This window comes from Giraffa tippelskirchi, chromosome 2, assembly GCF_054371585.1.
Source record: "Giraffa tippelskirchi isolate mGirTip1 chromosome 2, T2T-mGirTip1v1.2.pri, whole genome shotgun sequence".
NCBI classification, from domain to species: domain Eukaryota; kingdom Metazoa; phylum Chordata; class Mammalia; order Artiodactyla; family Giraffidae; genus Giraffa; species Giraffa tippelskirchi.
In genome coordinates, this window is record NC_137276.1 from 8,421,680 (window position 1) to 8,448,935 (window position 27,256).

Genomic DNA, 27,256 nt, shown 5'->3' on the forward strand with positions numbered 1-27,256 from the left:
TATTTATTGTTTTCCTTAACTAGTGCAAGACATTTTTAAAAAATGGATTTTGCATTTAAAAATGGATTTAAAAGCAATGAGTATTTCTTTTTAATCAACTTTATTGATGATTACCCCTTCATGGATCACAGACTTGTTGTGGCGAAGAGGTTTGCATAATTCACTGAAGGTATGAGTCATGCCATCCAGGGCCACTCAAGACAGACAGGTCATAGAGGGGAGTTCTGACAAAATGTGGTCCACTGAAGGAGGGAATGGCAAACCACTCCATATTCTTGCCTGAAGAACCACATGAACATTATGAAAAGGCAAAAACATATGATACCTGAAGATGAGCTTGTATATGTGAACCGAGAACTTGCAGGTGTAAAAGCTGGGTTTGGAAAAGGCAGAGGACTAGAGATCAGATTGCCAACATTTGTTGGACCATAGAGAAAGCAAGGGAATTCCAGAAAAAATTTGCTTCTGCTTCATTGACTATTGAAAGCCTTTGACTGTGTGGATCACAAAAACTGTTGAACATTCTTAAAGAGATGGGAATACCAGACCACCTTACCTGTCTGCTGAGAAATATGTATGTGGGTCAAGAAGCCACAGTTAGACCCTTACATGGAACAATCAGATCAGTTCAGTTCAGTTCAGTCACTCATTCGTGTCTGACTCGTTGTGACCCCATGAATCGCAGGACGCCAGGCCTCCCTGTCCATCACCAACTCCCGGAGTTTACCCAAACCCATGTCCATCGAGTTTGTGGTGCCATCCAACCATCTCATCCGCTGTCGCCCCCTTCTCCTCCTGCCCCCAGTCCTTCCCAGCATTAGGGTCTTTTCCAATGAGTCAACTCTTCGCATGAGGCGGCCAAAGTATTGGAATTTCAGCTTCAACATCCATCCTTCCAATGAACACCCAGGACTGATCTCCATTAGGATGGACTGGTTGGATCTCCTTGCAGTCCAAGGGACTCTCAAGAGTCTTCTCCAGCACCACAGTTCAAAAGCATCAATTCTACGGTGCTCAGCTTTCTTCACCGTCCAACTCTCACATCCATACATGACCACTGGAAAAACCATAGCCTTGACTAGACAGACCTTTGTTGGCAAAGTAATGTCTCCGCTTTTAAATATGCTATCTAGGTTGGTCATAACCTTCCTTCCAAGGAGTAAGCGCCTTTTAATTTCATGGCTGCAATCACCATCAGCAGTGATTTTGGAGCCCCCAAAAATAAAGTCTGCCACTGTTTCCACTGTTTCCCCATCTAATTCCCATGAAGTGATGGGACCAGATGCCATGATCTTAGTTTTCTGAACATTGAGCTTTAAGCCAACTTCTTCACTCTCCTCTTTCACTTTCATCAAGAGGTTCTTTAGTTCTTCACTTTCTGCCATAAGGGTGGTGTCATCTGCATATCTGAGGTTATTGATATTTCTCCCAGCAATCTTGATTCCAGCTTGTGTTTCTTCCAGCCCGTGGACTGGTGCAAAATTGGAAAAGGAGTATGAGGCTGTATATTGTCACCCTGCTTATTTAACTTCTATGCAGAATACATCATGTGAAAGGCTGGGCTGAATGAATCACAAGCTGGAATCAAGATTGCCAGGAGAAATATCAACAACCTCAGATATGCAGATGATACCATTCTAGTGGCAGAAAGCAAAGGGAAACTAAAAAGATTCTTGAAGAAGGTGAAAGAAGAGAGTGAAAAAGCTGGCTTAAAACTCAACATTAAAAAAACTAAGATCATGGCATCCAGTCTCATTGCTTCATGGCAAATGGAAGGGGAAAAATTGGAAGAAGTGACAGATTTTATTTTCTTGGCCTCCAAAATCACTGCTGAGGGTGACTACAGCCATGAAATTAAAAGATGCTTACTTCTTGGAAGGAAAGCTGTGCTGAATCTAGATAGCTAAACCTAAAAAGCAGAGACATTCCTTTGCCGACAAAGGTCCATATGGTCAAAGCTATGGTTTTTCCAGTAGTCATGTACAGATGTGAGAGTTGGACCATAAGGAAGGCTGAGTGCCGAAGAATTGATGCTTTCAAACTGTAGTGCTGGAGAGGACTCTTGAGAGTCCCTTGGACTGCAAGGAGATCCAACCAGTTCATCCTAAAAGAAATCAGTCCTGAGTGTTCATTGGAAGGACTGATGCTGAAGCTGAAACTCCAGTACTTTGGCCACCTGATGGGAGGAGCTGACTCATTGGAAAAGATTCTCATGCTGGGAAAGATTGAAGGCAAAAGGAGCCTGGGGCAGCAGAGGATGAGATGGTTATATAGCATCATCCACTCAATGGACATGAATTTGAGCAAACTGGGAGATAATGAAGGATGGGGAAGCCTGTTGTACTGCAGTCCATGGGGTCACAAAGAGTCAGACACAACTTAGTGACTGAACAACAACAACACTGATGATTAAGGTCTAAAGTGGCAGGAAGCTCTGCTTATTTGCCAAAGGATCAGCTGATTTGCACCCAGGCAGTTTTATGCATTTATCAAAAGTTTATCACAGAGGTTTACCAAAGGTAGATATTCAGAGAGCATTATGGCCTCTTTTGGGAGAGTAGTTACTTACCTATATTAATCAGACATCACAGCTAACAGTTTTAGGTAATCACTGCCTCCAAAAGGGGTAACTTGTTGGTAACTATAAAGTTTCAGCCTCTGTTTCTAAGAATTTTTTTTTTTTCTGAAAAATATTTAAAAAGAACTATTACTTTATTCTGTTTCAGTCCAAATAGCCCTGGGTTATGTTTACAAAGTGGCAGCTGGGTCAATTATCTGGGAATTGCTGAATTGCTAAATTGTTATACTCACTTGGATATAACTTTTTAATTTGATTCCAGATGTTTCTTTACTGAGACAGCCCATGGTCATGAAGTATGTACAGTGCAGATCAATGATTTCACAACAGCAGAGTGATTTTGAGATTCACAGTTTTCTATATATGCCATAAAGCAAATTATACCTAGCATAGGTACTACCATAGTACCTAGCACATAGTAGGTGCTCATGTAGACACCTAGAAAATTAAAGAATAGTTTAAAAAGTAGGTTGTGTATCATATTTGTGCATCTGTCCATATTTGTCTTCGAAATTGAAAGATGCTTGCTCCTTGGAAGAAAAGCTATGACTAACCTAGACAGCATATTAAAAAGCAGAGACATTACTTTGCCAACAAAGGTCCGTCTAGTCAAAGCTATGGTTTTTCCAGTAGTCAGGTATGTATGTGAGAGTTGGACTACAAAGAAAGCTGAGTGCCAAAGGATTGATGCTTTTGAACTGTGGTGTTGGAGAAGACTCTTGAGAGACCCTTGGACTGCAAGGAGATCCAACCAGTTCATCCTAAAAGAAATCAGTCCTGGGTGTTCATTGGAAGGACTGATGCTGAAGCTGAAACTCCAATACTTTGGCCACCTGATGCTAAGAGCTGACTCATTTGAAAAGACTCTGATGCTGGGAAAGATTGAAGGCAGGAAGAGAAGGGGATGACAGAGGATGAGATGGTTGGATGGCGTCACCAACTCAATGGACATGAGTTTGAGCGAACTTCAAGAGTTGGTGATTGACAGGGAACCCTGGTGTGCTGCAGTCCATAGGGTCGCAAAGAGTCGGACACGACTGATCGACTGAACTGAACTGAATTTGTGCATCTATCTATCTATACTTGTGCATCTCCTTTTCTTTCCTCTTTAAAATTAAAATTTATTTTAGTCAATTTTATAAGCAAGTACGGGAGAATGGCACTGAAGCATGTAAATTATCATATGTGAAATAAATTGCCAGTCCAGGTTCAACGCATGATACAGGGTGCTCGGGGCTGGTGCACTGGGATGACCCGGAGGGATGGGATGGGGAGGGAGGTGGAAGGGGGGTTCTGGAAGGGGAACACATGTACACCCATGGTGGATTCATGTCAATGTATGGCAAAACAAATACAATATTGTAAAGTTAAAAAATAGAAAATAAACTAATTAAAAAAAAAAGAAATCAAAACATTAAAGGATTATAACAGATAAACAATAGAATGGTTGTTGCCAGAGGCTGAGCAGGAGAGGAAATGGGGAGATGTAGGTTAAAGAGTATATACTTTCAGTTATAAGAAGAGTAAGTTCAAAGGATCTAATATATAGCATGGTGATTATAGTTAACAATACAGTATTGTATAATACTTGAAAGTTGTTGAGGAATATATCTTAAGCATTCTCACCACACACAGAAACAAAAGAGTTAACACTTGAGGTGATGGCTATATTAATTATCCTGATCTTGGTAATCCTTCTGTAATGTATATGCCTATCAAATCATCAAGTTGTACATATGTACAATTATATCTGTCGATTAGTCCTAATAAAGTTGGAAAAGACAAAAATAAAAACGAAGCGATGGTCCCTGTAGAGGCATTCCACATTCCACCCAACTCCCTGACCCCCATCAAATGCTGTGAATGGGGCACCTACTTCCAACCGTTTTTACTTGTTTCTTTGGGAATTTAAATCTTAACTTCTAAATAATGTGCACATATTGATATATACTGATTTATAAATTTTGGACTTGATCATTTGAATCTTTATTATGGAAGATGATGATTTCAGCTCATTTCTAATCATCCCTATTTAATCTTTCCAACAAAATTGAATCTCAAACTTTGGACAAACCTACATTTGAGGTTTTCATTGTTATGACTATAAATACTGCTTACTACTGAGCCAAGAATTATTGTGGTTTTGAGCCAAGAATTAATTCCCATTATATAATTTCTTGATGACTTTTTGTTTTCCTGGAAATGCTCATGTTTTAAAAAATCATCCCACACCCTGCAATTGTCTGGGTCTGTAAAACAGCCTTCAGTGTAACTTTCTGTAAGGTCAGATCTGCTCAGCCATTTTTAGTGTGACTTTTGCTTTTTGTGTTTCTGTAGACATCCTTTCAGGAGCCCTTTGACCTGCTGTGTTCTGGACGGGTTGCTTTCTGGGTCTTCTGCATCACTTGTATCTTGGGATTTCTTCACCATCATCCTGTTTTGGAACCTTTGATTTTTCAATCTGGCATCTTCCTCCTTTTGGTGTTTTGCTTCATTTTTGTGAAGCGTATCCTATAGTAGCTTCATGGAAATGGTACGAGAGAAATTTTTCGAGGCTCTGTGAATCTGAAAACTGTGTTTTGTGATCAATAGTCTATGTATAAAATTCCAAGTTGGAAAATCTTTGCTTTCAGAATTTTGAAGTTGTTATCTCTTCATTTTTTTAGCTTCAGATGTTGTTATTGAGAATTCTGGTACTCTTCTTAATCTTTTATTTTGTTTTATTTTAAATTTATTTTTTAAAATTAATTTTTCTTGGAGTATCATTGATTTACAATGTTGTGTTAGCTTCAACTGTACATCGAAGTGAATCAGTTATACATATATATATATCCACTCTTTTTTTTAGATTCTTTACCCATAAAGGTCATTACAGAGTATTGAGTAGAGTTCCCTGTGCTATACACTAGGTTCTTATTAGTTACCATTTTTATGTATATTATAGTAGTGTATATATATCAGTCCCAATCTCCCAATTTTTCCTTCCCTTCTTTGTTTTATACTTTCCTCTTTGGAAGCTTTTAGAATCGTCTCTTTATTTCTGATATTTTGAAGTTCACAATGATATCCTTTGGTGTGGATCTTATTTTATTCATTGTCCCATATTCTTAGTTCTTTGGAGACTTAAGCCATAGAGATTTGGGACATGTTCATATAGTAACTTTCTGCAATTTCTTCCTCTAGAAAAAAAAAAAAGTCTCTGACTTGACCCTCTGCTCTTCTTCTTTTGCTTGTATTGTTTACTGTTATTGGAATTTTCACATTCCAAGAGTTCTTTCTTGTGTACTACTATTTCCTCCCTAAGGCTATCCTATTTTTGATTCACACAAACAAGATCTTCTCTTTCAAGGGATCATAATTACAGTTTCTTTGAGGTTTTTTCCTGTTCTCCATTGTATTTTTAGCTTATTTGTTTTTTGTTCATTCTACACTTGACCGCATTGTGTTCTAGAATTGCATGGAGGAAGAGAGGTGGGTCATCTCACACTTCAATATGCTGATTGCTTTCCACTGAATTCCCTGTACTTGTCTATCATATCTGCCCTCTTCTGTGTCCAGGGTTTTCAAATCTAGTCTCTCTGGTGCCTTTTTTAAGAGAAAAAAAAATCAGGTTTTTTGCAGAAGAGAAGACTCTACACATGGACATCACCAGATGGTCAATACCAAAATCAGATTGATTATATTCTTTGCACCCAGAGATGGAGAAGCTCTATACAGCCAGCAAAAACAAGGCCGGGAGCTGAATGTGGCTCAGATCATGAACTCCTTATTGCCAAATTCAGACTTAAATTGAAGAAAGCAGGGAAAACCACTAGACCATTCAGGTATGGCCTAAATCAAATCCCTTACGATTATATAACAGAAGTGACAAATAGATTCAGGGGATTAGATCTGATAGAGTGCCTGAAGAGCTATGGATGGAGGTTTGTGACATTGTACAGGAGGCAGTGACCAAGATCATCCCCAAGAAAAAGAAATGCAAAAAGGCAAAATGATTGTCTGAGGATGCCTTAAAAATAGCTGAGAAAAGATGCAAAATGCAAAGGAGAAAAGGAAAAATATACCCATTTGAATGCAAAGTTCTAAAGAATAATAAGGAGAGATATGAAAGCCTTCCTTTAGTGACCAATGCAAAGAAATAGAGGAAAACAATAGAATGGGAAAGACTAGAGATCCCTTCAAGAAAATTAGAGATACCAAGGGAACATTTCATGCAAAGATGGGCTCGATAAAGGACAGAAATGGTATGGACCTAACAAAAGCAGAAGATATTAAGAAGAGATGGCAAGTATACACAGAAGAACTGTACAAAAAAGATCTTCATGACCCAGATAACCACAGTCGTGTGATCACTCACCTAGAGCCAGACATCTTGGAATGCAAAGTCAAGTGGGCCTTAGGAAGCATCACTATGAACAAAGCTAGTGGAGGTGATGGAATTCCAGTTGAGCTATTTCAAATCCTAAAAGATGATGCTGTGAAAGTGCTGCACTTAATATGCCAGAATATCTGGAAAACTCAGCAGTGGCCACAAGACTGTTTTCATTCCAATCCCAAAGAAAGGCAATGCCAAAGAATACTCAAACTACTGCACAATTGCACTCATCTCACATGCAAGCAAAGTAATGCTCAAAATTCTCCAAGTCAATAGTGCATGAACTGTGAACTTCCAGATGTTCAAGCTGGATTTAGAAAAGGCAGGAGAGCCAAAGATCAAATTGTCAACATCCGTTGGATCATTGAAAAAGCAAGAGTTCCAGAAAAACATCTCCTTCTGCTTTATTGACTATGCCAAAGCCTTTGACTATGTGGATAACAACAAACTGGAAAATTCTTCAAGAGATGAGAATACCAGATCATCTGACCTGCCTCCTCCTGAGAAATCTGTATGCAGATCAAGAAGCAACAGTTAGAATTGGACATGGAACAACAGACTGGTTCCAAATACGAAAGGAAGTATGTCAAGGCTTTATATTGTCACCCTGCTTATTTAACTTATATGCAGAGTACATCATGAGAAATGCTGGACTGGATGATGCACAAGCTGGAATCAAGATTGCCAGGAGGAATATCAATAACCTCAGATATGCAGATGACACCACCCTTATGGCAGAGAGCGAAGAAGAACTAAAGAGCCTCTTGATGAAAGTGAGAGAGGAGAGTGAAAAAATTGGCTTAAAACTCAGCATTCAGAAAGCTGAGATCATGGCATCAGGTCCCATCACTTCATGGCAAATAGATGGGGAAACAATGGAAACAGTGAGAGACGTTATTTTGGGGGGGTCCAAAATTACTGCAGATGGTGACTGCAGCCATGAAATTAAAAGACACTTACTCCTTGGAAGAAAAACTGTGACCAACCTAGACAGCATATTAAAAAAGTAGAGACATTACTTTGCCACCAAAGGTCTGTCTAGTCAAAGCTATGGTTTTTCCAGTAGTCATGTATGGATGTGAGAGCTGGACTATAAAGAAAGCAGAGTTCCAAAAGATTGATGCTTTTGAACTGTGGTGTTGGAGAAGACTCTTGAGAGCCCCTTGGACTTCAAGGAGATCCAACCAGTCCATCCTAAAGGAGATCAGTCCTGAATGTTCATTGTAAGGACTGATGTTGAAGCTGAAACTCCAATACTTTGGCTACCTGATGTGAAGAACTGACTCACTGGAAAAGACCCTGATGCTGGGAAAGATTGAGGGCAGGAGGAGAAGGGGACGACAGAGGATGAGATGGTTGGATGGCATCACCGACTCAATGGACATGAGTTTGAGTAAACTCCGGGAGTTGGTGATGGACAGGGAAGCCTGGCATGCTGCAGTCCATGGAGTTGCTGAGTTGGACACGACTAAGCTACTGAACTGAACTGAAGGCTGGCGGGGTGGGAGAGACATGAGAATCTAATTTTTTGATACACATTTTGAATCAACTCCCTGTTTTAGTCCTCTCTCACTCTCACCTTCCAAGATATCTAAGAATCTAGTTTTTGAGCTTTCTTAAATTCTGTGTGGCCTACTTTCCATTGGTGTGTCCCTTGGAAGTTAGCACTTCCTTGTCTTACTGAGTTATTCAAGAGCCCTCCATCTCATTTCTGATTTCATATATTGCGATCTGAGTTTTATAAACATCTCCTAGTTTTATCAGTGGTCAAAGTTGTGTTTCTTTATCTTGTTATCTTGGTTTAGGGGAATTTGTGAGAGAAGAACCTGGAAAAACCAACATATTTACTCCCATCATTTTGAAACAGAAAAATCCAGTTTGACTGATCTTAAATGGAGAATATCAGATTTTCTCTTTGTTGTGGAATTAATAATTTCCCCTTCTATCTTAAGCAAGATTTAGTCTTATTAGATGTCTCGATAGGGATTTTTAAGGGAAAAAATGCTGCATATTAAAAATTGCCTTGAGAAAATTACATTAATTCCTAATTTATTTGGTACTCTAGTAGAAACAATCATTCTATGTAAGTGGTATTTTGAAGAGTAGCTTCCTTACAGTTTAAGGAATCAAACCTTCCATTTCAACAATTTCCGATTGAAATTTCTCCAAAATTTAGGAAGTACTTCTCTGCATTATTAAACAGAAAAGGATGAATGTTTCTTGGTTTTTCAGACATGTTACTGATACCATTTTTGGCACTCTGGTATAATTTGGTGACATCTCTGAGACTGGTACCCCCTCTTTCATTGAATTCTCCTGGACTCTTGCTTTATAAATTTATAATTGATTTTGCAGAGGTGGCTGTCATGTCCCAAAGAGTCAGGTTCAGGCAGGGCTCTTCAATCCCCTGACACCTTACTACACTTAACTGACTGTCTGGTGTGCTTAGAAAGAGCTGAGATTGGCAGCAGAAGCAGGATATCCAGGCTAGCAGAACCAGGAACAGGAAATCAAATGTCAGATCTCAGACAGTAGGCTTTGGTTGAACAGCATGAGGACAGCTGCTCCAAGCTTTCGTGATCTTGGAGAGCTAAACATCTCGAGCTGTGTGGCAGCTCTTTCTTGTCTGCTTAGCCCAGAAGCTGGCATGCTTAAGCTCTGCATGATCACCATTTGGGACTGGGCAACTCTTTCTGGTGGGGGCTCTCCCACGGGTTGTAGAATGCTTCACAGCATCCCTGGCCTCTATCTGTAGTTGCCAGTTGCACACACTGCCCCCGGTTGTCACGGCCAAACACGGCTACAAGCATTGCCAGATATCCCGTGGTGGGAGGCAACATGGAGTCCTGTTGAGAAACGTAGACAGTGAACCCCCTCTTTTTTTTTCAGATTTTGTAACTCTCTTCTGGATATTTGATGTTGTACATACTGTGACGCCAGTTGACTGGAATAGTGTTGCAATTCCCTAGACTTTTGTAAAATGTGAAATAATTTGTAAAACATCCATATTTTCACGATTTACCAAATATTCATTGTTTTAGATGTACTGATTTGTTGTTGTTGTTTAGTCGCTAAGTTGTGTCTGACTCTTCAAGACCCCACGGATTATAGTCCACGCCAGGCAGTCTCCTCTGTCGGTGGTATTATCTTGGCAAGAATACTGGAGTGGGTTGCCATTTCCTTCTCCAGGGGATCTTCCCCACCCAGGAATTGAACCATGTTTCCTGCTTGGCAGGTGGATTCTTTACCACTGAACCACCAGGGAAGCCCAGAAGTACTGATAACTAGTATTAACTGAGTGTTCAGTTGTTTTGGCATCCTTGTTAGCCAAGTGCTGGCCCCTATTGAAAGCACAGTCAGCATCCTAAGGGAGAAATGAGCATTGCTCTCGCTTGAACATGGGGAAACTGAGGCACAGAGCATTTAGGCAAATTGCCTGAATTTGTACAGTTTGAAGGTTGCAGAGCTGAGAGTCACACCCAGCTAGGACTTCAGAGCACAAGCTCTTAATCAGCCCTCTGTGCAGTGGTTGATCTTGAGATGCTAACACCAGAAGATGCCCTGAGGGGACTTTAGTCCATCTGCCTGTTCTGAGTTCCGGGAAGGCAGGACTGACCCCATGTTTGTCTACCTTTGTATTCCTACTGCCTGGACCACTACTTGGAAAATAGCAGAGGCAAGGTGAAGGTTAATTTCAATAAATAAATGAAACTTTTCTAAGCACCAGTCTCATGGGTGGTTTACGAGAAAAGAGGAACTGCAAAAAAAACTCGGTGTTTTATAGTTTCTTGAAAGAAGATGAATTGTGATACTGTAAGTCATTAATGGGTTGCAGGCCTCTTCCTTTGGGGGGATAAGTGCCGTAGATGAAGAAAGGGAGCAATTGTGTAATTATAGCCTTCAGACGGGGTTGGTGATCCCCCTGATGACCAGCAGTCCTGGGAAATGAGACCTTATACTTAAGAGTCGGCATCGCTTGAACAAAACTCACTGAAGCGCAGGTAGAACCAGTCACGCACACTTGCAAAAGTTAGCTTTTCTTTGGTGGCTCTGGAAGGCAAAATCTTGCAGCACCTCTAGGTCCTTATTGTAGACACCCTGTATACCTTCAGAGGGTTTCTGGAGAATGTTGACTAACAGCCATTTTACTCACCTTCATTGGAGATGGGTGTGCTTTTAGAAGACCATGTGGTGCTCAGTCGCTCAGTGGTGTCTGACTCTCTTTGACCCCATGGATATAGCCTGCCAGGCTCCTCTGTTCATGGAATTTCCCAGGCGAGAGTAGAAGACCATGATACATTAGTATTCCAACATTTGCTCTCAAACCTCTTTCAGGATTGTTCCAGGAGTGGACTGGGAATGCATACCCTGTGTTGGTCCTGATACAAGGCTTATGTTAGCCAGTGCAGTGCTGGATGAGTTCTGTCAATAGGACCCCTTGCCAAGCCGCTCCTCTGCTAAAGCTGGGCCCTGGGTTTCACATCACTGTTGGCCATTAAAATAAGGCTGAAGCAGAATTTGAGCTGAAAAGTGCTCAGAGGTAGGGAAGATGGACTGGCCTGTCATTTTCATCTCTTGAGTATCACTCAGACTTTCTCTCATATGATTGTGTACTTGTGAAATAGCCATGGGAAACTGAGATAGTTTAATAGTTTAAATAGTAGGAACTAGTTTAATGTTTAATGTAGTTAATGTAGTTTAATGTTTAATAGTTTAATGTAGGAACTCTTAGTAAATTAGGAAGTTTCCCCTGACTCATTTGTCTTTTTCTTTTTAAACATCAGGGAGTTGTCTCTTCAAATGGTGATAATGTAGGGAAAATTGTAGAGCAGAAATTTATCCACGTTGTAAATTCAGATCAGGAGAATTTCTGGTGGCTAAAGCAGCTGATACTCAGACCCATCAAATGGCTTAAATGCCAATAAGTAAATTTCACTGATAAACCTAACCTTCAAAATCCGGTTCAAATACCACCTCTGCCTGGGGGCTTTCTGTCCATTGTCTCCCCCAGCTCAAGTTAGCTGTGCTGTCCTTGAAAACTCCCGAAGCAGTTTGTTCCTATTCCTGAAATAGCACCTGCCCTATTGTGTTCTAACTTACCTGTTTTCATGTCTTTCTTCCTGCCTGGACCTTGAGGTTCCGGGAGGGAACGATTCACCTTTGTGTTCCCAGCACCTGGCGTGTGTGGGCTGGTACTGAGGAGACGGTCTGTGTCGACTGGATGAGTGAGTAACAGGAGAGCTCATTAAATTTCATCTTTCACACCGGGCAAGAGGAGGACTTATCATATTGAAATATTTCCAACTTGTTAATAACAAGCAGCTCATTTTTATGATTTAGAATTAAGAGTTCAGGGCACAGTGACTTTTTTCTTTATCTACTTGCTCATTCTCTTCTATCCCTCCCACCCACCTTCCTCGAAATGTCACAAAAAAACTTGCCTAAATTTTCTTTGAGTATATTCTGGGTCCTTCTGAAGAATGCCCTCCCTTTTTTTTTCTTTTCTTTTTTTTTTTTAAAGTATCTGTGTGTGTGTTCAGTCACTCAGTTGTGTCTGACTCTTTACGACCCTATGGACTGTAGCCTGCCAGGCTCCTCTGTCCTTGAGATTCCTCCTGGCAAGAATACTGGAGTGGGTTGCCATGTCCTCCTCCATTTTTTAAGTATAGTTGATTGACAATGTTGTATTAGTTTCAGCTGTTCAGTTCAGTCGCTCAGTCGTGTCCGACTCTTTGCGACCCTGTGAACCACAGCACGCCAGGCCTCCCTGTCCATCACCAACTCCCTGAGTCCACCCAAACCATGTCCATCAAGTCAGTGATGCCATCCAGCCATCTCATCCTCTGTGGTCCCCTTCTCCTCCTGCCCTCAATCTTTCCCAGCGTCAGGGTCTTTGCCAATGAGTCAGCTCTTTGCATCAGGTGGCCAAAATATTGGAGTTTCAGCTTCAACGTCAGTCCTTCCAATGGACACCCAGGACTGATTTCCTTTAGGATGGACTGGATGGATCTCCTTGCAGTCCAAGGGACTCTCAAGAGTCTTCTCCAACACCACAGTTCAAAAGCATCAATTCTTCGAAGCAAAGTGATTCAGCTCCATCTTTTCAGATATAGCTTTTTCAGATTCTTTTCCCTTATAGATTATTATGAGATACTGAGCATATTCCCCTGTACTACACAGTAGGTCCTTGTTGGTTGTGTGTTTTATATGTAGTGTTGAAGAACACCCCTCTCTTTCTTTTCAGGCAGGTATTAATGAAAATGATTTTTACGACGGGGCGTGGTGCGCGGGGAGGAATGACCTCCATCAGTGGATTGAAGTGGACGCCAGACGACTGACCAAGTTCACGGGTGTCATCACTCAAGGGAGGAACTCGCTCTGGCTGTAAGTGTGGCTGGACCTGTGCTTAGGCTCTGGGCCGTGGGTCTAAAGTTCTAGGGTTCAGACAGAGTCAGGGAAGTCGCAGAGAAGAATCTGGTGACTGGCAATAGAAGGGAAGAAAGTTACAGGGAAGACGGGAGGCCGGCCATGCTGTAGACACCCTGGGAAGGTGCATCTTTGATCAACACCTTCCTCAGCACAGGAGCAGAGAGAGGGATCCGCAGGTTAGACTGAGGAGGTAAAGGTGCTCTTTGGCAGGTAGCTGCCCTCTTGGATGTGCGGTGAGTCACTGGTGCCCTGACAGGTGGGCTGAACAGGTGTTCAGTCTGCACGAGCAGTGAGCAACCGGTAGCTGCCTCCACCCTCTGTCCTGGGGTAGAAGGAATGAATCTGGGAAGAAAGAGGAAGCGCAGGCAAGTTCTCGAATAAAGAACTACTGGCGGCAGAGGAGAATTGAAGGATGAACCAGTGAGAATAAGATGGGATCCCATTGCTCAGAATGGAGCTTGAGATCAGGGCTGGGTAGGTAACAATAGCAATCCCCAAAGAGGTGGGCTGTAGCCCCTTACAATGCCTCATCTCATGGTGCTGTGCTGTGGTCGATCACTTCAGTCGGGTCTGACTCTTTGTGGCCCACCAGGCTCCTCTGTCCATGTGATTTTCCCGGCAAGAATACTGGAGTGGGTTGCCATGCCCTCCTCCAAGGGATCTTCCCAACCCGCAATTGTTTTCACTTTGTAGATTCTTAAAAGGCAAGGAATTTAGAAGAAGCAAAGTCGAGTTGCTCAGGAAGAACAGAAACTCGAAAGAAAGACTGATTTGAGATGATCCGTAGGGATGAGAGAAAGGAAGAACAGAAACTCAAAAGAAAGACTGATTTGAGATGATCCGTAGGGATGAGAGAAAGGGCTGTACCTTAATGCTTGGATATTAGCCTGTCTAATCACTATCATTAGAGATGCAGTAGTTGGGCTATTATTGGATCAGAAAGAAAGAGCTGGGTAGGAGTGCCGCTCACATTCTCTTTCAGCTGGAAACACAAGAGGGTTTGGAGTGAATAAGAAATTGCAGTAGAACAATATCTTTCTTTGACTTAGCCCGGGACAGGAACATCTAGAGGGAGACAAGGGATAGAATTGCTTTTAAGAGTCAGTTTTTTAATGTCTAAATGTATTTCAAGTCAAGGACAATGAAAAGAAATCCAATGAGTTTCAGTTTATCTTACCTCCTGGAATAGGACTGTGCACTAAGGAGGGAGGAGGAAATGGTCACGAGTACATTTTGGTATCTGAGCCCCTTTTCCCAGAGGCATGAATAATGCTGGAGGCATTGGCTGTTTTCTGTTATGACCAGAAAACTTGCCAACAACAGAAACCACCAAATACCCATAGTAAAGAAGGCAGGAGTTGTCTTTCTTTCCCTCTCCCAGGCTGTCCTTGAGTTGTTCCCATGTGGCCATCTATGGTATGACTTTTAATATTTTTGTTTATTGGTTTCCATATTTCTCCCCACTAGTCTATGGACACAATAGAGGCAATGCTTTGATAGTCTGTGTCTCTGGGACCTGGCTTAGTACCAGGCATCCCGTAGATGCTCAATGAATGATTCTTAATGAATATTGTAAGGAAGTAACAAATTAGCAAAGAGCCATTCACACCGAATACTGATGCGTTAATTAATTTATGAGTGTAAATGACTGAGAGCAGGCTTAAATTGTAAGGGGAGAGGGGAGGGGATGTGAAAAGTCTAGTTGAGGAGTGACGAGGATTTTCAGAGATGAAGGCATGTAAAACAGTGTGGCTTTGGAATTACATCATGGCTGACTCTTGCTGTTTATGAGATTTTTCTTCTTTGAACCTCAATATGCTCTTCTTTAAAATGGGTTAACTACTGACTAGCTCATAAAGATGTGGTAAAAGTTAAATGCAATTATGTTAGTGATGTTTCAAAATTACCTAGCACATAATAAGTGCTCAATAAATGGGACTTTCTTCCCTTTTGCACCTTCTTGGGTTTCTCTAGAACAGTGGTTTTCAAGCTTATTTTTAGTAACAGATCTTCCTTCATATAAAGTCTTTCTTGGAAACATTTAGAAAATACAGACAGAACTTCTCCGTTGGGCCAATGGTAAAGAATGTGCCTGCCAATGAAGGAATCCGGGTTCAGTCCCTGGTCCCGGAAGATCCCACATGCCTCGGGGCAGCTAAGTCCATGAGTCACAACTACTGACTCCTGAGCACCCTGAAGCCAGTGCTCTGCAACGAGAGAAACCACCACAGTGAGAAACCTGTGCACCTCAACTGGAGAGTAGCCCCTACTCAGCGCAGCTAGAGAAAGCCTGAACGCAGCAACAAAAACTCAGGGCAGCTATAAATAAATAATAAACCAAAAAGAAAAAAAAAATACAGACAGATGAAACTGCTTCCTGTGAATCTGGTAGGGGAAGCATTGCCTGCCTGGCTCTCCCTTGGCCCCCTCACAGGCGCATCCTTGGAGGATGTATCCATTCAAGGATCGCTGTGTAACAAGCATGCTAAACAGGGAGCCTCTATGCAGGTTACAATCCTGCCATCTCCTCCAAGCGCTGATTGCTTCTTCCTGACTCCAGCCTGGTAACAGGCGGATGTGGATTTCAGACCAAAACAAGCAATGGCAGAGTTGGATTTAGAGTCTGATTTCTTTGAGTTAAATGGGAAGAACATCCGCTAATCTCAGAGTGCTGCATTTTGGTTGGTGATGTTTTAGAAATGGAAGGAAAATGGGGTGATGGCTCCTTCGGGTTGGCCAAACGGATGTTGTTATTTGTAAATAGCGCCTATCTGATTGTTAGAATGCACAAGCACTTTAGAGTATTAATCAGTTCAGTTCAGTTGCTCAATCAGTTGTCCAACTCTTTGTGACCCCATGGACTGTAACACGTCAGGCATCCCTGTCCATCACCAACTCCTGGAGCTTGGAGTGTTAATATCAGAACACCATGAATATTTTTCATTCATAAAACTTTTGTGGTTGGTATTTTAACATGGACATCCATCATCTTATTCGTTCCTGACCGCCTCTTTATGTGCTTATGAATTCACTCATCTCTTTATTGAGTACTCTGAATTGAACACTCTGTACAAGAAGTGGCCTGCCTGCAGGGAGCTCTCAGCCTGGAAGAACCCGATATGTTGACAGATCCGCTAGAATTGGCACAGTCCACACCGTATGATGGGAAGAGGGGTGCTGTTCTCAGACCTGTGATTCAGATGTGAAGGGCAATACAGGGGATGGTGATGCTTAGCCATGATCTGAGACTAGCTCATAACCAAGTTGATGAAAAACTCTATGATTCTAGTTTTGATAATTTTCAAATAATTCATGCTATTTGAAAGTAATAAAACATAATTGTTTCCATGATACTGAATAATTTACATTTTTCACCAATATAAATGATTCTTTCCCATTGGATTGCAGTTTAGTGGAGCATTAGTATGCTAGAATAAGCCAATTTTTGTTTTGCTGATTTCAGAAAGTATATTAGATGTGTGAGTGTCGCAGTTATAACCAATATGGTGACTGAAAAGTTAATTATTCTGCCTGAGGTGAATAGATGCGTCTAATGACTTGGGCGAAATAAAGGCAATTTAAAATAACCAAATGGTTTAAACTTTAATTATTTCATAAACAGGACAATTCTCACCCTCTCTTGAGAGTCTGTAAGTGTGTCCTTAAACAGAAGCAGCCGTTTGATTGATGGGTTTGTAAGGTGAGGGCTGGGGAAAGTTTGTCTGGTTGGCTGAATTTTTTAAAAGCAGTTCTGCTAATTAAGCAGGATGAATGGCTTATGGCTGAGAACCCAGAGATGGTAGGAAAGATAGCCACAGCCTGAAGAAGCTGGCTTTCAATCTGTTGGTGCAGAATCTTGGCTGAGATTCTGAATGTGAGCTTCCCCTTCGAGAATTCTGAGGGTGGAGAAAATGAGCAGATGGGGTACCCAAGCCAGACGAAGACAAGGTCAAGGGAAGGCCTGTCGCCTGCTCTTTTCCTGGACACACCGTGGTCCTGGGAGGGACAGGTGGCCGATTGAGTGGGTCCCCAAGGGATGGAGGTGGTGCTGAGTGGTGGGGCTGAACGGGGTGCAGAGGCTCAGCTGGAAGGAGGGGGTCTACCCATTCCGAGAGCGTAGAGTTGGGGAGTCAGGGAGTAAGTGCTGAAGTGGGTTCAGAGCCTTCACACTGGAGGGTTTTCTATTCCTGATGAAGTAGGAGGCGGGTCCTCTGCAGACAGTGAGTGAGGCAGATTCAGGGGTTGGAGATTTAAGGACAGGGAGCTTCACTGTCCCATTATAAAAGGGGCTTGCCTGGCCTCCTGAGCTCAGGGAATTGTAATGGGCTCAATGGTAAAGAGTCTGCCTGCCCATGCAGGAGACTCAGGAGATGTGAGTTTGATCCCTGGGTCAGGAAGATCCCCTGGAGAAGAGAATGACAACCCACTCCAGTATTCTTGCCTGGGAAATCCCATGGACAGAGGAGCCTGGTGGGCTACAGCCCATAGGGTTGCAAAGAATCAGACACGACTGAGCATGCATGCACTCATGCATTTCCCCAGTGTTAGTCACTCAGTTGTGTCCGACTCTTTGTGACCCCATGGACTGTAGCCTGCCAGGCTCTTCTATCCATGGAATTCTCCAGGCAAGAATACTGGAGTGGGTAGCCATTCCCTTCTCCGGGGGATCTTCCCGACCCAGGAATCGAACCTGGGTCTCCTGCATGGCAGGCAGATTCTTTACCATCTGAGCCATTAGGGAAGCCTGCACACACTTATTAGGCACCACTGATGCTTTCTCCTCTAGAGGGTGGTGGAGTTGGTGGCAGTGCAACTGAAGTCCTGGGACTAGGCCATCGCAGGACCTGGTAGGACACACAGCTCGTTAGGAGTGAAGGGTTGTGAGGTTGAGATCCAGGGCTGGTCAGGAAGGAGTCCAAGCCAGAGGGCTAATTCTCTGGAAGTTAAGATCGAGTTCACAGAGCCCCTGGGGGAGATGAGGTTTCAGAAAAGATAGAAACTTGGAAGGGGAGAACACGGACCATCTGGGGACTCCACGGGGGCAGCCGAGGTGACGACTGGGGTCAGGGAGGGGGGTTGGAGAGGAGCAGACGCCCGGGAATCTTGAGGTCGCAGGCTTGGCTGCTCCGGGCTGTTCATGTTGGGAGAATCTCCAAGACGCTCTGGACCCTAGATCAGGAGGGGGGATGAAGAGGCAGCTGAGGAGGCAGCGGGCTCTGTGTGGGAAGGAAAGTGAAGGTGAGGAGGGACGGAGGCCAACGCAGAGGCCGCTAGAGGACGTTTGTCCAGAGACCAGGGAGGGAGAGGGAACCTTGCCAACAGCTTCCTTGGCCTGGGGTTCCGCCCCGGGGCTGGACCTCTGGTTTCCACAGTGACAAGTATTCACCCGGCCCCTCCCTGTCTCTCCAACTTCATCTGGTTTTCCACTCCCGGAGGACTGAGCCTTGGCAGTCTGGGCCCCAGCCCTGCAGCAGCGCGCCAGGGTGCAGAGGGAAGGGGCGCCGGGCTGGGCCGGGATTGCGGAGGCCCTGGAGCCCCTGGAGGCAGGGCTCCTGGAGCGGCCGCTGCGCTTTGTGAATCACCTGCTCATCTTCTCGCAAAGAGTCGGACACGACTGAAGCGACTCAGCAGGGCACACAGCACATCTCGGGAGGGAGCCGGTGTGAGTCTTCAGGATGCATCCCTTTGTGTCTCCTCCCTTACGGGCAAAATGAATGTTTGGCACCTGTGGGGGCTGGGAGACAGAAGTTTCCAAACTCCTCTCTAACCTCTGAAAACTGTCAGTTTCTGAACTGCTGAGTTTGGCTAAAATGGAGGGGTTTCGACGAGAACATCTCCGAGTTCAAGTAGAAGGCCAGGCATGCCATCGTATCTCCGCTTGTTTTGTGCTCCCACAGCACAGGGAGAGTTATTTGAAACTGAATAAAGCTCTCTCTCCTGTGGCTCAGTGGCTCATACTTGGTTGCCTGGGTGCCAGGTGACTAAGGAATCCGTTCAGAAGGTAAAATCTCTGATAAGGAAACAGCGCTAGAACTCCTTCCTGGAGATGAAGCTTCCACCGTGGTTTATTCCAGGACCCTTGTCCCCTGGCTCTCACTCCCCGGGAGACCCTCTGGGAGGTTTCTGGGTGCACTCACCTTTTTTCTCATCTGTTCTTGGTGGCCAGGGTCCCCTTGAGGGGCCACCCTCCCCAGCTGGGCTCACATAATGCTCTCACAGGCCTGCACCCACGGGGCCTGTGTGGACTGACTCCCACTGCCTGTTTGACCTCCTTCCCTTTGCTCCTTCATTTCTAGCCCAGGAGCCTCGTCTTTGTTCTGCAGGTAAGCCAGCATGCTCCTGCCTCAGGGCCTTTGCACCTGCCACCCCACCCCCCACCCCATTCCATCATTCAAAACAGTTCGTCCTGATTCTCTCCTCTTCTGAGGTTGATCAGTACCTCCCGTCCCAGCCCAGGGTCTGCCCACCATAGGGGGCTCTTTAGTGCACAGACCACCAGGAGAAAATAAGCCACACCCTGTGGGGACGCAGCTCTTGTATTCCTTTGGTGCCCTCCTGTTCAGATGTCTGGGTAGTGGTCACCTGGTATAGCCGAGCAGATAAAAGTGCAGATTCTCCAGTGAGACTTGGATTCCAGGCTCCCAACTTCATGGCCTTGGGTGTGTTTCTGAGCCTTTCTGTGCTTCAGTTTTTTATCTGTAAAATGGAGATGATAATAGTGCCTGGCACATAGGATCACTGTGGGGATTAAATGAGTTAATGAAGGCTTCCCTCGTAGCTCAGTTGGTAAAGAATCCATCTGCAATGCAGGAGACCCTGGTTCCATTCCTGGGTAGGGAAGATCCCCTGGAGAAGGGAAAGGCTACCCACTCCAGTATTCTGGCCGGAGAATTCCATGGACAGTATAGTCCATGGGGTCGCAAAGAGTCGCACACAACCAAGCTACTTTCACTTCGCTTCAATGAGTGTCAGGCTGTAAAGACCATCCTTGGCACGTGGTGAGTGCCTGACAAGTGTCTTAGGATCCCTTCCCTTCTCTGGTGGGGGGGTCCTGCTCACATGCTCCCCTCCACCCCAGCCCCCCATCCCTCTTTCTCCTCTCTAGCCAGCACTCTTACCGTCTCTCCTCTCCCTTCGCTCCCTCTGTGTGGTCTTAGAGATGTTAATGGTGGTGGTTGGGGGGGAACCTGAGTGGGTGGGTGTTCCTGGTGGTCTTCTTACCCTTCCAAGCCTCGAGTTTCTTGGCCGGTGAGAAGAGCTTATTTTGAGCCTTCAGTGAGATGCAGATGGAAAGTCCTGGCACATTCTGGACCCAGCAGATGCTCAAGGAACTGTCAGCAGCCTCATCGCACCCTTCCCCATCTCCAAGCCTCTAGCCCCGCAACTGTCCAGAGTTGAACCTCCAGAGACCCCAGTGCCACCAAGGGCACCAGGAAAGACTTCGGAACCGAACCAATCCCATTGCAGCTGAAGAGAGCCTGAGACTTGGTGGAATTCTCCCTGTGACACATCTGTATTTTGTTGGACACTTTTGGTCAGCAAGCAGGAAATTCCTTTAAATGAAACGCCTAGCCTGGGGCTGCTGAGGTTGTGTTACCTCGCGTGGTGTCTCAGTGACTCTGCCTGGAAGGTCCCTTTCTTGTCCCCATTTTGTGGATGAGGAAACTGAGGCTTGGAGAGCTTGTGAAAATGCTTGTCCCTTCTGCTCCCTCCTTCCCCTGCTATCACAGTTTTCATCAGGCCTCAAGCCCCGTGAGTGGCTCGGGTGTACTTGGTCTGAGCACTGTATCAAAGCACATTGTATGGCTGCCCCTAAGGCTGACCTAGCTGTCAGACACAGCAGGCACCATGCCTGGGACCTTGTGACCCTTAGGGACTCAGCAAAGTGTTGAACTTCTTTTATAATCTGGAGAAAGTAAATGAACTTTCAGGTCAAAGAAAATGTTTTAATATGTAATGTTAATACATTCATCTTTATATCAATACAGTCAGTGGCTCAGGTGGTAAAGCATCTCTGCCTGCAATGTGGGAGATGCGGGTTGATCCCTGGGTCAGGAAGATCCCCTGGAGGAGGGCATGGCAGCCCATTCCACTATTCTTGCCTGGAGAATCCCATGGACAGAGGAGCCTGGCGGGCTACAATCCATGGGGTCGCAAAGATTTGGACATGACTGAGCAACTAACACACACATGCATTCATAAAATATGATCAAATTATTTTTTTTAAAGAGGAAGGGACCTCTTCTTCCTCCATTTTGAAGACCGAGTCCACAAAACCTTGAATATGTTAAGTTTTTATAGCAAGTGGGACTCAAGGTTGTAGATGGAATCACGGTAACTAATTAGCTGATCTTTAAATAGATGACCCTGGATTATCTGGGTGGCCCCTATGTGCTCGTGAAAGTGAAAGTTGCTCAGTCGTGTCTGACTCTTTGCGACCCCGTGGACTATAGAGTCCAAGGAATTCTCCAGGCCAGAATACTCGAGTGGGTAGCTTTTCCCTTCTCCAGGGGATCTTTCCAACTCAAGGATCGAACCCAGGTCTCCCGCATTGTGGGCGGATTCTTTACCAGCTGAGCCACCAGGGAAGCTCAAGAATACTGGAGTAGGTAGCCTATCCCTTCTCCAGGGGATCTTCCCAACCCAGGAATTGAACTGGGGTCTCCTGCATTGCAGGCGGATTCTTTACCAACTGAGCTATGAGGGAAGCTGACACTTAAGGGTCCTTAAATGTGGAGCAATGAGGGGAAGAGCAGACCAGAGAGCTGGCAGCGTGAGCAGGACCCCCTGTTGCTGGCTGTAAAGACGGAGGAACGGGCCATGAGCAGGGAGTGTGGGTGCCTCCAGAAGCTGGGAAAGGTGGGGAAAGATTCTCTCCTAGAGTTTCCAGAAGAAATGCAGCCCTACTGAACACCTCGATTGCAGGACTTCTGACCTCCAGAACCATAAACTGATAAATCTGTGCTATGTAAACCACTGTTCAGTTCAGTTCAGTCGCTCAGTCGTGTCCGACTCTTTGCGACCCCATGAATTGCAGCACGCCAGGCCTCTCTGTCCATCACCAACTCCCGGAGTCTACCCAAACCCATGTCCATCGAGTTGGTGATGCCATCCAACCATCTCATCCTCTGTCATCCCCTTCTCCTCCTGCCCCCAATCCTACCCAGCATTAGGGTCTTTTCCAATGAGTCAACCCTTCGCATGAGGTGGCCAAAGTATTGGAGTTTCAGCTTCAACATCAGTCCTTCCAATGAACACCCAGGATTGATCTCTTTTGGGATGGATTGATTGGATCTCCTTGCAGTCCAGGGGACTCTCAAGAGTCTTCTCCAACACCACAGTTCAAAAGCATACATTCTACCGCGCTCAGCTTACTTCACCGTCCAACTCTCACATCCATACATGACCACTGGAAAAACCATAGCCTTGACTAGACAGACCTTTGTTGGCAAAGTAATGTCTCTGCTTTTAAATATGCTATCTAGGTTGGTCATAACCTTCCTTCCAAGGAGTAAGCGTCTTTTAATTTCATGGCTGCAATCACCATCAGTAGTGATTTTGGAGCCCCCAAAAATAAAGTCTGGCACTGTTTCCACTGTTTCCCCATCTATTTCCCATGAAGTGATGGGACCAGATGCCATGATCTTAGTTTTCTGAACGTTGAGCTTTAAGCCAACTTTTTCACTCTCCTCTTTCACTTTCATCAAGAGGCTCTTTAGTTCTTCTTCACTTTCTGCCATAAGGGTGGTATCATCCGCATATCTGAGGTTATTGATATTTCTCCCAGCAATCTTGATTCCAGCTTGTGTTTCTTCCAGCCAAGCGTTTCTCATGATGTACTCTACATATAAGTTAAATAAGCAGGGTGACAATATACAGCCTTGACGTACTCCTTTTCCTATTTGGAACCAATCTGTTGTTCCATGTCCAGTTCTAACTGTTGCTTCCTGACCTGCATACAGGTTTCTCAAGAGACAGGTCAGATGGTCTGGTATTCCCATCTCTTTCAGAATTTTCCACAGTTTATTGTGATCCACACAGTCAAAGGCTTTGGCATAGTCAATAAAGCAGAAATAGATGTTTTTCTGGAACTCTCTTGCTTTTTCGATGATCCAGCGGATATTGGCAATTTGATCTCTGGTTCCTCTGCCTTTTCTAAAACCAGCTTGAACATCTGTAAGTTCACGGTTCACGTATTGCTGAAGCCTGCTTGGTAAACCACTGAGTTGGCAGTAAATTGACAGTGGTCCTAGAAAACCAATAGATCCACCGAGGCAGAAGTAGCCACAGCCCACGAGAGCCCTCGCATGCCCTGGCTTCCCCCTGCCCCACGCTGTCTCTGGTGTGAGGCTGAGGTGGAGACCTCCAGCTGTGGACCGTGCCTGCTGCCTGCCAGGCCGCGTCATGCCAGCATGCTCGACTCATGATATCACAGCAGAATCGGGGCCAGTCGTCCCCTCTGCGTTCTTTAGGTTTCCTGTGAGCCATTTCTTTGGTTCCTTTCTTCTCAATCTTTCAAGCGTCTCTTTCAGATTTGGAGGAATTTAAATACTTTTTTTTTCTTCTTTCTTTTAGTTCTCTGCAGTGGGGCTTAACTAGGAACTACCTCCCTCTTTACCCAAATTTATTGGACTTGGCCCCCAAAGTGGCATTTCCCCCCCCTTCCCTGGAAGACAATTTTTACTGGAGGTAATGGAAAATAGATAATATTTCTAAGTTTGTAACATTCCCTCCAATGGTCTGGATTCTCAAATAGCCATGGTAACCAGTCTGAAGTGAAAAAAATCTAATAAATCAATGGGCTGGTTTCTCAGTGTTTAACATTTGTCTGCCCTGAGAATGTGGCAGAACCATTTAGCTGTGTGACTATGGTTCCAGCAGGCAGAGGAGGAGAGAGAGAAAGAGAAAAGAGAGTCAGTATCACTCACGTTCTTGAGTGTTGGGTGTGCCCACGCTTGCTGTAGACACCCAGATAAACCTTTTCCTCCCATATTGTTTCTGGAAGCCACAAAGGGAAGGTTAGACCTCTGGGGAGTAATGGTCTTGCCCAGAGTTACAGCTGGGCCACAGCCAGGATTTGAGGCTTCTAAGCTCTGTCAAGGAGGTGATGGACCGGAAGAGGAAGCTGCCAATTTCCAACAGAAAATTGGCATAAAAACTAGGAGGGAAAAGGGATTTAACAGTGCTTTCCTTACTTGGGATTTGGCCTTCTCTAGCTCTGACAGTAAAGAATCTGCCCACAATGCAGGAGACCTGAGTTCAATCTCTGGGTCGGGAAGGTCCCCTGGAGGAGGGCATGGCAACCCACTCCAGTATTCTTGCCTGGAGAATCCCATGGACAGAGAAGCCTGGTGGGCTACAGTCCATGGGGCAGCAAAGAGTCGGACATAACTGAGCGATTAACACTTTCACTTTCCCTACTTGTATGAGAAAGTGGACAACACCCAGTGCAAGTCACAGTGGAGTGAATTAGTGGATGGATGCCCATTTACCACATCAGATGGTGGGTGCTGAAGCTCTCGGTGGTGGTTTTCAAGGTTTGGAAGATTCTATCTCTTGTGAGGTGGAGGGAGAGAAGAATCTGACTTTTGTTTGTTTGTTCAGTTGCTCAGTCTTGTCCGATTCTGTGCGACTGCAGCACACCAGGCTTCCCTGTCCTTCACCATCTCCCAGAGCTTGCTCACACTCATGTCCATTGCATCGGTGATGCCATCCAACCGTCTCATCCTCTGTCGACCCCTTCTCCTCCCACCTTCAGTCTTTCCAGCATCAGGGTCTTTTCTAATGAGTCAGTTCTTCGCATCAGGTGGCCAAAGTATTGGAGCTTCAGCTTCAGTATCAGTCATTCCAGTGAATAGAATCTGGCTAGTAAGAGCGATTGTCATGAAACTCCAGTGTGACAGACCCCCCAGCGTGCACCGTCAGATCTTACCTTACGTCCACTTGATATTAGTCCTTCGACTGTGATTTGAGCTACTCAGGCTTTCCCCAGTTATTCCCTTTCCATTCATTTTGCTTAGGGGACCTTCCCCGGTACCAGAATTTTGAATTTTTATATGGTTACCATAATCATTCTCTTCAGGTTTATGTCATGCTTAGAAAGACCTTGACCCTTCTGACAATACAATATAAGTAATTCCCCCCATATTTTCTTCTAGTATTTTTGGATTGCAAATTTTACATTGACATTGTAAATCGTGTGGAATGGATTTTGATGTAGGTTATATGCAATAGATCAGGCTCTTCATATCTTTGGATGGCCATTAAGATGTCCCAGCATTATCTTCCATATTATCTCCAACTGCTGTGATCTGAATATTTGTGTCCTCCCAAAATTTAAATCCTCACACCTGACGTGATGGTATTTATAGGTGGAGCATTTGGTAGGTGATTAGGTCATGTGAGCGGAGCCCTCATGGTTGGAATTAGTGCTCTCATAAAAGAGACCTCGCAAAGGTCCCCAGCCCCTTTGGTCACATGAAGACACAACATAAGGTCTGTGACCCAGAAGAGGTCCCTCACCTGAACGTGCTGGCCCCCTGGTCTCGGACTTCCAGCACTGTGAAAAATAAAGTCTGTTGTTTATCACTCCCTAGGTTATGGTGCTTTGTTACAGCAGCCTCAAGGGACTAAGACATCAGCTAAAGTGCCCCACCTTGATACTCTAAATTCTTGTCTTCTATGGGGTTTGCTTCGGGGCTTTTTATTCTGTCTCTTTGCTGTCTCTGTGTACCAGTACCGCACTGCCATTTCGTTACTACAGCATGTCCTCTTACTGTTTCCTAGGTCTAGTTCCTCCTCCTTATTAATCTTTTCAGAATATTCCTGGCTATTCTTGCCATGTTCTTTTTTCATATGAATTTTTCAGGAAGTCCAAATTATCTCCAAAAAGAATTTTGGGTCATGTGTTAGAAGGGAACGCCTTAACTAACTGCGTTCCCCTCTAACTGGCATCCTTGAGATCAGAGTGTCTTCCTCTTAAATTGCCTTTTCCTTGTGTTCACATATCCCTTTCTAACTCTGTGCTGTTCTGTGTTTTTTGAAAACTGTTTTCCCCCCAGTAGTTCTCTGTGTTAATTGCACGGTTAGTTTTGTAAGAAAGGCTGTGTTATTTTCCATTTCCGCAAGCAATGTATGTGATCCAGGTTCTCTGAGTCCTCTCTAGTATTTGGTCTTGTCATTATTTTATTATTTTAGCTGTTCTCATAGGCGTGTAGCGACATCTCATCATGGTCTTTATTTGCATTTGTCTGATAGCTGATGGTGTTGAACATCTTTTCATGTACATATTTGCCATCTGTCTTCCTTAGTGAAATGTCTCGTTGTATCGTTTGTCTATGTTCTAATTGCCTTGTTTGTGTTTTTACTCTAACGTGTTGAGAGTTCTTTATCATTCTAGATATGTCTTTTGTCAGATATGTGGTCTGCAAATACCTTCTTCCAGTCTGCAGCTTCTCTTCTATCTTCTAAATACTAGCTTTCACACTGGTTTCTCAGAGAAAAAGTTTGTAATTTCAGTCAAGTCCAGTTTGCTGATTTTTTTTTCCTTTATGGATTGTGCTTTTGGTGTCATGTCTAAGAACATCTTACTAAACTCTAGATCCCAAAGATTTCCTCCTTTGTTAACTTCTAAAGTTTTGTAGTTTTATGTTTTACTTTTAGATGTGTGATTCATTTTGAATTGATGTTTATATAAAGTGTTAGGTTTAGTGAAGTTTAATGATGCATGTTGCAAATTAATGATATATAATTGTCTATAGATACATAATAATTGTTCCAGTGTCATTTGTTGAAAAGACTGTCCTTCCACCATGAAACTACTGTTGCATCTTTGCTAAAGATTGGGCAGTTATATGTGTTTGGATTTATTTCTG

At 44.1% G+C, this 27,256-nt stretch overlaps 1 protein-coding gene across 6 annotated transcripts in view; it reads left to right on the plus strand.

Annotated features, from left to right (window-relative positions):
• The window catches only part of CPXM2 (carboxypeptidase X, M14 family member 2), a 132,740-nt gene that overhangs the window by 39,228 nt on the left and 66,256 nt on the right, over positions 1-27,256 (plus strand). For all 6 annotated transcript variants that reach the window (XM_081573405.1, XM_081573406.1, XM_081573407.1 and 3 more), the window contains one exon: positions 13,198-13,337. In XM_081573405.1, coding sequence (XP_081429531.1) covers positions 13,198-13,337 — 140 coding nt within the window. The remainder of the gene's footprint in view (positions 1-13,197; positions 13,338-27,256) is intronic.